This window comes from Sapajus apella, unplaced genomic scaffold (assembly GCF_009761245.1).
Source record: "Sapajus apella isolate SASKATOON/1434 unplaced genomic scaffold, GSC_monkey_1.0 scaffold130, whole genome shotgun sequence".
NCBI classification, from domain to species: domain Eukaryota; kingdom Metazoa; phylum Chordata; class Mammalia; order Primates; family Cebidae; genus Sapajus; species Sapajus apella.
This window is the reverse complement of record NW_022437070.1, coordinates 3,120,575-3,130,469: the sequence shown is the minus strand read 5'-3', so window position 1 is coordinate 3,130,469 and position 9,895 is coordinate 3,120,575. Positions and strand designations below refer to the sequence as shown.

The 9,895-nt window shown below is 53.7% G+C and overlaps 1 protein-coding gene across 2 annotated transcripts in view; it reads left to right on the top strand.

Moving 5' to 3' along the window:
- CEACAM19 (CEA cell adhesion molecule 19) overlaps window positions 1-3,566 on the top strand; it is a 19,199-nt gene extending 15,633 nt beyond the window's left edge. For both annotated transcript variants that reach the window (XM_032262705.1, XM_032262704.1), the window contains 3 exons: window positions 646-729; window positions 1,819-1,872; window positions 2,673-3,566. In XM_032262705.1, coding sequence (XP_032118596.1) covers window positions 646-729; window positions 1,819-1,872; window positions 2,673-2,726 — 192 coding nt within the window. In that variant the 3' untranslated portion in view covers window positions 2,727-3,566. The remainder of the gene's footprint in view (window positions 1-645; window positions 730-1,818; window positions 1,873-2,672) is intronic.
- Window positions 3,567-9,895: the final 6,329 nt, after the last annotated feature.

Genomic DNA, 9,895 nt, shown 5'->3' with positions numbered 1-9,895 from the left:
TTTTGAGAAGGAGTCTTGCTCTGTTGCCCAGGCTGGAGTGCAGTGGTGCACTCTCAGCTCACTGAAACCTCCCCTCCTGGGTTCAAGCGATTCTCGTGCCTCAGGCTCCGGAGTAGCTGGGACTACAGGCACGCACCACCATGCCAGGCTAATTTTTGTATTTTAATAGAGACAGGGTTTCACCATGTTGGCCAGGCTGGTCTCGAACTCCTGACCTCGTGATCCACCTGCCTCGGCCTCCTAAAGTGCTGGGATTACAGGCGTGAGCCACCGTGCCCGGCCCTTCCTGCCTTTTCTTACCTCTCACTTCTCTCTACTATCTCAGATGCCTCCTCCTCCAGGAAGCCCTCACTAACTCCTAGGCTGCTGAGGCACTCCCTCTTGGGCTCCCACCCACCCCCAGTCTTGCAACTCCAGCCCTAAACACTCCAGGTTGTCACTCTGGAGACTGGTCTGCCTCCCCCACTGGACTGTGAGCCCTGAAGGGCAGGTCCAGGACTGTTGTGGTCACCCCTGTGTCCCCAGCACTGGGTTTGGCTAGAAGAAGGGTTTAGTTGAATGAATAAATAAATGAAGATCAACATGCAGCCAGAGTGGCCTGTGGGGCCCACCTGTCAGCTGGCACCTCCCCTGTCCCCCGTTTCAGATGACAACATCTATGAAGTGATGCCCTCTCCGATCCTCCTGGTGTCCCCCATCAGTGACTCAGGGTCCATGAACCCAGCCCTGGTGAGTCCCGTCCCTGGCCTCTCCCCTGAAGCCAACACTAACAGGCGCCCCCTCTCTGAGCTGGCTGTGGTCCTCCATGCCACCTTGACACCAAGGTTGGGAACCTCAACTCTCTTGAGGTGCTGGGATTACAGGCGTGAGCCACTGCGCCAGGCTGAAAAGTTTATAAAAGTCAGTTATTTAGGCCAGGGGTGGTGGCTCACACCTGTAATCCTAGCACTTTGGGAGAACAATGCAGGTGGATCACCTGAGGTCAGGAGTTCAAGACCAGCCTGAAACCCCATCTCTACTAAAAACACAAAAAATTAGCTGGGCGTGGTGGCATGCACCTGTAATGCCAGCTACTCGGGAGGCTGAGGAAGGAGAATCACTTGAACCGGGGAGGTAGAGGTTGCAGTGAGCCGAGATCACACCACTGCACTCTAGCCTGTGCAATGGGAGCGAGACTCCATCTCAGGAAAAAACAAAATTATTTAGATTAAATAAAAAGAGAAATTTAGCTGGGCATGATGGCTCATGCCGGTAAATCCCAACACTTTGGGAGGCCCAAGTGAGAGGATCGCTTGAGGAGGGGAATTTGAGACCAGCCTGGGCAACATAGTGAGACCCTATCTCTACAAAAAACTAGCCAGGCATGGTGGTGTGCACCTGTAGTCCCAATTACCAGGGAGGCTGAGGCAGGAGGATCGCTTGAGCCCAGGAGTTTGAGGCTGCAGGGAGCTGTGATTGCACTCCTGCACTCTGGCCTGGGTGACAGAGCAAGATCCTGTCTCTTTCTCAAAAGTAAAAAATAAGAGAAACTTAAAACTCTAAGGCTAAGAGCTTAGAACCAGAGGTACTGACAGGGATAGACTGAGCATTAATGGAGTGATTGACAGGCCACTGGGTACCACATGAAGCTGAGCCCAGTGCCCACTTGTCAGAGGAGAATGCTGAGGTAGAGGGAAGCTAATCCCCTCTGCCCGGGGGCCTCGAAGCCTGGGAACAGTGATGGGGACTTGGAATCTGGGACTGTCCCGGCATCAAAGGTCAACAGTTAGAGGATGGGGGGTGGCGGGTGCCCACCCAACTCATGTCCTTACCTTGCAGCCCCTGCCTGCACCTCCACCCCTGCAGGCAGGGCCAGAGAACCACCAATACCAGGTATGGAGCTGGGAGCTTGGAGGGGTGGGGGGACCCCACAGATCCAGGAGCCCTGAAGCCTGGGTGGGGAGGGGTCAAGATGACCAAAACTGGGGCTCTCCTCCCCTCCTCCCCCAAGTCTCATGGTCTCAGCTCTGGAAGAGGCCCAAAACCACCGCCCTGAGAGATCCTAGCAAGTCCCTTTTCCTCCCAAGGCTTCAATTTCCTTCTTTGCAAAAGAAGCTTGAATTTGCACAGGAGGAACAAGGCCCAGAGAGGGACAGGGGCCTGCTGGGAGCCACACAGCCAGTCAGGGACCCAGTGAAACCCCATGGCAGGGCTTAGTCCCTCTCCCTCCCCTCCTGTCTGCTGCCTGTCCCTGTATCTCTGTCTCCTTCTCAGTGGCCTACATATGTGTGTGTGTCTGTCGTGCCCTTTCTTGGAGCCTCTCTCTCATTTCCCTGGCTGTGTTCTTATAATCTCTCTGTCTTTCTGTTTCCAGCTTGCTCATGCTGCCCTGTCTAAGATGCATCTCTCTATACATCTTTATTTCTCTGCACCTGTCTTTCCTCAGTCTCTCTCTCTGTCTCCATTCTCTGTCTCTCCTGCCTCTTCGTCTCTGTCACTGTGTCTGCCTCATTCCCTGGCTCGTCCAGGTCCTCCTGTCTCTGTGTCTCACTGTCTTTCCACGTTGCTCTTCCGTCCTCTCTGTGGCTTGCTTTCTCTCCATCTCACCCTGTCTCACCTCTGTCCCTGTGTGTCTCCCCCAGACTCTCACCCTCCACCCAGTCATCATTCTGTTCTCTCTTCCCCCCAAGCAGGACCTGCTAAACCCCGACCCTGCCCCCTACTGCCAGCTGGTGCCAACCTCCTGACGGGTCCTGGGCCAGGCCAGCTGGGGAGAAGACAAGGCCCCAGCCTCCTCTGGGAGCCTCACGCCTAAGACCAGCAGGACGAGGCCATCAAGGGCTCAGCACCACGTGGGGCAGGTGTCCCAGCAGGGAGGCAGGAGCCTGTAACAGGCCCAGTTCCCTGCGCAGCCCCTGAGTGCACGCCCTGCCTTCAGTCCGTTCTTTCAAGCAAGCAGGCCTGGGCTGTGTGTCTAGAAAAGCAGGCTCTGGGACCCTCCCATCCCAAAGTCCCCCAGGATCTGGATATTTGGGGACACGGGGGTAGCCTCAGGCCTGCCTCCCAGGCAGTTGGCTGCGCTACCAACTGTCTCCTGACGCCACCTCCCACCCTTTCCTCTTCCCCACTCTGTCTCCACCACACTGACCTTTCTGCTTTTTTTTATTTTTGAGACAGAGTCTCACTCTGTCGTCCAGGCTGGAGTGCAGGGGCACGATCTTGGCTTGCTGCAATGCCCTACCCCACTTCACAGTGACCATCAGGGTCTTTCTCCCTGGAGACAAAGCAGACCCCCCACCATGCAGGCCTTAGGTAGCAGAGAGGCCCAGCCTCACAGGCCTGTGGTCCCACATGCCAGTTCCAGCAAGGTGACCAAGGCTGCCGGGCCCTCCCTGTTCAGGATGCCCCTGCCCCTCTCAGGACCTGCTGCCAGCTGCTGGCCTCGGCCCCCACTCCGAACCCCACCAAGTCCCCCGGCACAGCAGCTCCCTTCTCCACCCCGCCCCAGCCCCGGTCCCAAAGGTGGGCTCCGCTTGTCGCTCCCCCAATCTATGCATTCATTCAGCAATAAATGAGCCTTTGCTGTATGCCAGGCCCAGGTTGAGACTCTTGCAGCCTTGGTAGAAAACAAAACCAAAACTCCTGGCAGGGCGCAGTGGCTCACACCTGTAATCTCAGCACTGTGGGAGGCTGAGGAGGGAGAATCACGAGGCCAGGATTTCCAGACCAGCCTGGCCAACACAGTGAAGCCCGTCTCTACTAAAAATACAAAACTTAGCTGGGCCTGGGAGCAGGCGCCTGTAATCCCAGGTACTCAGGAGGCTGAGGCGGGAGAATCACTTGAACCTGGGAGGTGGAGGTTGCAGTGAGCCAAGATCGTGCCACTGCACTCCAGACTGAGCAACAGAGCAAGACTCTGTCTCAAAAAAAAAAAAAAAAAAAAAAAAAAAATTGGGAAAAGGCAAGAAAATGAATTCTCGCCCTGGAACCCCCAGAGAGCAACACAGTCCCGCTGAAACTGACTTCAGTGCAGTGAGACCCATTTTGGACTCTCGGCCTCCAGAACTGTAAGATAACAAATCTGTGTTCTTTTTAAGCGACTAAATTTGTGGCAATATGTTACAGGAAGTGGGAAACTAACATAGAGGATGAGGAAGATGTCACAGAAGGAGAAGCTGCGTCTCATGCTGACTCAGTAGGCAGATACTCCCTGGGAGACTTCTCCATTCCCAGGCTGCACCAGACACCCACTGCCTGGGCCTCAGACCGCCTTGCTAAGATGGTCAGCCCGGTCAGCCGGGTAGCCAGGGGGCAGGGCTAGGAGTGTGAGGGGATTCCATCTTTTCTCTCTCTCTCTTTTTTTTCTTTTGAGACAGAGTCTTGCTCTGTCACCCAGACTGGAGTGCAGTGTCGTGATCTCCCAGGCTCAAGCAATCCTCCTGCCTCAGCCTACCTGTAGCTGGACTACAGGGGCACACCACTTCACCCAGCTACTTTTTTTTTCTTAGTAGAGATGAGTTTCACCATGCTGGGCAGGCTGGTCTCAAACTCCTGGCTTGGCAGGCAGGAGGGCTGTAATCTGTGGTGGCAGGCACCTCTAATCCCAGCACTTTGAGAGACCGAGGCAGGCGGATTACTTTAGGTCAGGAGTTTGAGGCCAGCCTGGCCAAAACGCTGAAATACTGCCTCTACGAAAAATACAAAAATTAGCCGGGCATGGTGGGGCATGCCTGTAGTCCCAACGCTTTGGGAGGCTGAGACGGGAGAATTGCTTGAATTGGGGAAGCAGAGGTTGCACTGAGCTGAGATCAATCACATCACTGCACTCCAACCTGGGTGACAGAGCAACTCTAGAACAAAACGTTGACAGAATTTGGTTCTGGTTTGGATACAGGGGATTAGAGAGAAGAGCGTGCCAATAATTGGTTTGTTCATCAATTCAATGAACATTTATTGAGCACCTGCTCAACAAATGGAGAACCCTATTCTGGGCTCTGGGGAGACAGCCATGAATGAGACAGCAATGCCTGCTTTTGGAAAGCTGACCTGGTAGGAGAAAGACCACAGACAAACAAAGGGCACAGAACATAATGTCAGGGGTGACGATGCCGGGAAGGAATGGAGCAGGTGCGGAGAATCTGCTGGAACTCACGTGCTGAAGAAGTGCCGGGAAGGGTCATCTCCCGGGTGACTGCTTCCAGCAGTGGGAGGGTAGGGAGCAAGCGTGTTATGCACACTGCACCAGGGCCAGGTCTGCAAGAGAAATAGACAAGGCCGCTTGGGTGCAGGGGCTCATGCCTGTAATCCCAGCACTTTGGGAGGCTGAAGCAGGCGGATCACTTCAGGAGTTCAAGACCAACCTGGCCAACATGGTGAAACCCCATTTCTATTAAAATACAAAAATTAGCCTGGCATGGTGGTGCGTGCTTATATTCCCAGCTACTCGGGAGGCTGGGGAAGGAGAATCGCTTGAACCCGGGAGGTGGAGGTTGCAGTGAGCCGAGATCTCACCACTGCACTTCAGCCTGGGCGACAGAGCAAGACTCCGTCTCAAAAAAAAAAAAAAAGACACACAAAGACTTCTATGTGAATGTCCACAGCAGCACTATTCACAATAGCCAAAAACTAGAAACAATCCAAATGCCCATCAGCAAATGAATGAGTACGGTTTTTTGATTTTTTTCTTTGTTTTGAGACGGAGTCTTGCTCTGTGGCCCAGGCTGGAGCGCAGTGGCACAATCTCCGCTCACTGCAACCCCAGCCCCCCAGGTTCAAGCAATTCTTCTGCCTCAGCCGCCTGAGTAGCTGGGATTACAGGTGCACACCACCACACCTGGCTAATTTTTGAATTTTTTAGTAGAGACAGGGTTTCACCATGTTGGCGAGGCTGGTCTCAAACTCCTGAGTGCCGGTGATCCGCCCACCTCGGCCTCCTAAAGTTCTGGGATTACAGGCATGAGCCACTGCATCCAGCCATATTCTCAAATTGATTGTAACGCTGGCTGCACAACTCTGTGAATATACTAAAAGCTATTGAGTTGTACACTTTGTTTTGGTTTTGTTTTCATTTTAAGAGACAGGGTTGCCAGGCACAGTGGCTCAAGCCTGTAATTCTAGCACTTTGGGAGGCTGAGGCGGACGGATCACAAGGTCAGGAGTTCAAGACCAGCCTGGACAACGTGGTGAAACCCCATCTCTACTAAAAATACAAAAATTAGCCGGGCATGGTGGTGCACGCCTGTAGTTCCAGCTACTCGGGAGGCTGAGGCGGAAGAATCGCTTGAGGCTGCAGTGAACCGAGATCGCACCGCTGCACTCTGCCCTGGGAAACAGAATGAGACTCTGTCTCAAAAAAAAAAAAAAAAAAAAAAAAGAGAGAGAGAGAGAGAGACAGGGTCTTGCTCTCTCGCTGGGGCTGGAGTGCAGTGGTTGCAGTGTCGGCTCACTGCAGCCTCGACCTCCTGGACTCAAGCGTTCCTCCCACCCTGGCCTCCCAAAGTGCTGGAATTACAGGTGTGAACCACAGCACCCAGCCTGAGTTGTACACTTTACATGGATGAATTGTGTGGCATGTGAATTATACCTCAAAACTGTTTAAAAAAGAAGAAACAGTGGAGACTTTCTGAACCTATTCTGGTTCGGGGGCTGCCAGATTTGCAAAATATTTTTTTTTTTTAGAGATGGGGTTTCACCATGATGGCCAGGCTAGTCTTGAACTCCTGACCTCAGGTGATCCACCCACCTCGGCCTCCCAAAGTGCTAGGATTACAGGCGTGAGCCACTGTGCCCGGCCTTCACAAAATATTTTTAAAAAGGAAAAGAAAGGGCTGGGCGTGATGGCTCATGCCTGTAATCCAAGCACTTTGGAGGCCAAGGCGGGCAGATCACCTGAGGTCAGGAGTTCAAGACTAGCCTGACCAACATGGTAAAACCCTGTCTTTAAAAAAAATAAAATTAAATTAAAAAGGATAAGAAAGAGAGAAATGGGGTTGGGGAAGGAGGAGGAGTTGGGGAGAAAGGAGGTGGAGAAGGAAAAGAAAGAGAATGAAAAAAGAGAAAGATGGGGAGGGAGGGAGGGAAGGAGGGAGGAAGGGAGGGAGTGGAGAGAGCAGGCGGGTTTGAGAGGTGGGTCCTGAGTCAGCAGGAGGGGGCAGCTGAAGACCGGAGTCAGGGTGTGGGAGTGGGGACAGTGAGCATGAGTGTGCCTTGTAGCGCCTGACTCATTGTCACTCCAGAAATGTCACCTTCTTTCACTGGTTGGGGTTTGTGTTTATTGGGTCGTCACTATTGCCAGACTTGCTGTGAGACAGGGTCAGCCCTGAGCCAGCAGGGGGCAGCAGAGGACCGCACAGAGCCACGCACGAGGGCTGCGGCTACCTGGAGCCCCCCCACTATGCACCCACCCCGTCTCTGCCCCTTTCTTTACCCCTCTGGGAACACAGAGAATCTATCCAGCTGCCCAAGCCGAAACCTGGACGCTGCCCTCCCCACTCGCACTGCGGGCACCAGGGCCCGCCCTCCAGGCCTCTGGAACTTGGCCTTCCCCCATCCCTGCAGCCCAGCCCCAGGCCAGGCAGCTTCTGTCCCCTCCCTGCTCCGGCCTCCTGCCTGGACTCCTGCCTCCTCCCATTCTCCCACCACAAAGCAGCCCAAGGGATCTTTCAAAAGCCCAAACTCCACCCAGACCCTTCCCGCTCAGAACCATCCATGGCTCCCCAGTGCCCTTGGAATCCAAGCTCTTCACCACAGCCTCCAACGCCTGCAAACTCCAGGGGACTCAGTCTCACCTCTCAGCACCCACTGCCCTCTCACCCCTGGCCCTGGTCTATGGTCCACTGGATTTAACTTCTTTCTGTTTCCCTACATACTGCATTCCATCTCACTTCCAGGCCCTTACACACCCCCAGGCACACAGCTCCACTCTTCCTGCCCACTCCGTTCACCTTCCAAGTCTCAGCTCACACATCTCCACCTCCAGGAAGCCCTCCTTGACCTCCTGTGAGCTCACCCACCCCAGACCTGCCGGCTCTGGGCCATCACTGCCTGGGGACGGGTCTGTCTCCCTCTGGACTGTGAGCTCGATAAGCACAAGTGCAGTCTCCATCACTGAGGGCTCCAGCACTGGCCAGCACAGGGCAGGGGCCCAAGGAGCGTGGATGCTTATTATACACATCCTTCCCTTTCCCAGCCTAGCAGTCCCCATTCATTCATTGACAAATGTTTATTGAGCAACTGCTATCACCAAACTCTGTTACATGAAGTTGACCGGCATGAGAGAGGGGAAGATAAACCAGCCCAGCTCCTACGCTCAGGGAGCTTGAGGTCTGTCAGGGGAGATGACCTGGAACTCAATGTAATAATAATAATTGGCTGGGCGCAGTGGCTCAGGCCTCTAATCCCAGCACTTTGGGAGGCCAAGGTGGGCAGATCACAAGGTCAGGAGTTCGAGACCAGCCTGGCCAACATAGGGAAACCCCATCTCTACTAAAAATACAAAAAAAAAAAAAAAAAAAATAGCTGGGCATGGTGGTGGGCACCTGTAATCCCAGCTACTCCAGAGGCTGAGGCAGGAAAATCACTTGAACCCAGGAGGCAGAGGTTACAGTGAGCTGAGATTGTGCCACTGCACTCCAGCCTGGTGACAGAGCAAGACTCCGTCTCAAAATAACAATAATAATAATAAACATTATTGAGCACTTACTATACACCATGCACTGTGCTAAGGGCTTTATATTTACTCAATGATGTCTTCACAACAGTTCTGTGAGGGAAGTTTAGTCATTAAAAGTAATGGCAAAAACTGCAATTACTTTGCACCAACCTGGTACTGTGATTATCCCCATTTTACAGATAAGGAAAATGAGGTTAAGTAAGCGAAGCTGGCCGGGCACAGAGGCTCGTGCCTTTAGTCTGAGAACTTTGGGAGGCAGAGGCAGAAGGACTGCTTGAGCTCAGGGGTCCAAGATGAGCCTGGGTAACACAGCAAGACCCGATCTGCACAAAAACAAACGTGTTTATTTGCTTTTCTTGATCTATTTATTTAGAGACAGAGTCTCACTCTGTCACCCAGGCTGAAGTGCAGTGGCACAATCTTGGCTCACTGAAACCTCTGCCTCCCGGGTTCAAGCGATTTCCTGATTATTTTTGTATTTTTAGTAGAGATGGGATTTCACCATGTTGGCCAGGCTGGTCTCCATGGGACTCCTGACCTCAAGTGATCCACCTACCTCGGCCTCTCAAAGTGCTGGGATTACAGGCATGAACCACCACACCGGGCCAAAAAAATTTAAAAATTAGCCAGGCGTGCTGGTGCCTGCCTGTGGTCCCAGCTACTTGGCAGACTGAGGTGGAAGGATTACTTAAGCCCAGAGGTCAAGGCTGCGGTGAGCCGTGATTGTGCCACCACACTCCAGCCTGGGCGACAGAGCGAGACCCTGTCTCAAAACAACAACAGAAAAAGGTGAGGTCACTCAAGGTATCAGGACGCAAGCTGAGAACGAAACCAGTCTTTCTAACGCTGGCACTTTGTCATCTGCTCATTCCAGCCTGAAAGGAAGGCGAACCAAGACGCAGCCCACGCCCACTCGAGTGGGCTCTGCGTGCCCGAGCAGAGGTCTCTGCCCTCTACAAAGGCCACAGAGAAGAGAGTGAGGCTTCACCCAAAGGAGGGCTCGCTGTTGGTGGAATTTCAGGCACTGTGTTTACGTCGGGCCTAATTAGGATAAGACCAGTGTCCCTGACTGGAACTAAGAGCCCCCCTACCCCAAACCCCACCCCTGGCTCCCAGGCTCTCTCCACCCAAGCTCTGCCCACCGGAGTTCACTGCCTCCCTCTCCCCCTCCCCCCTCCCTCCCTCTCCCCCTCCCCCCCTCCCTCCCTCTCCCCCTCCCCCCTCCCTCCCTCTCCCCCTCCCCCC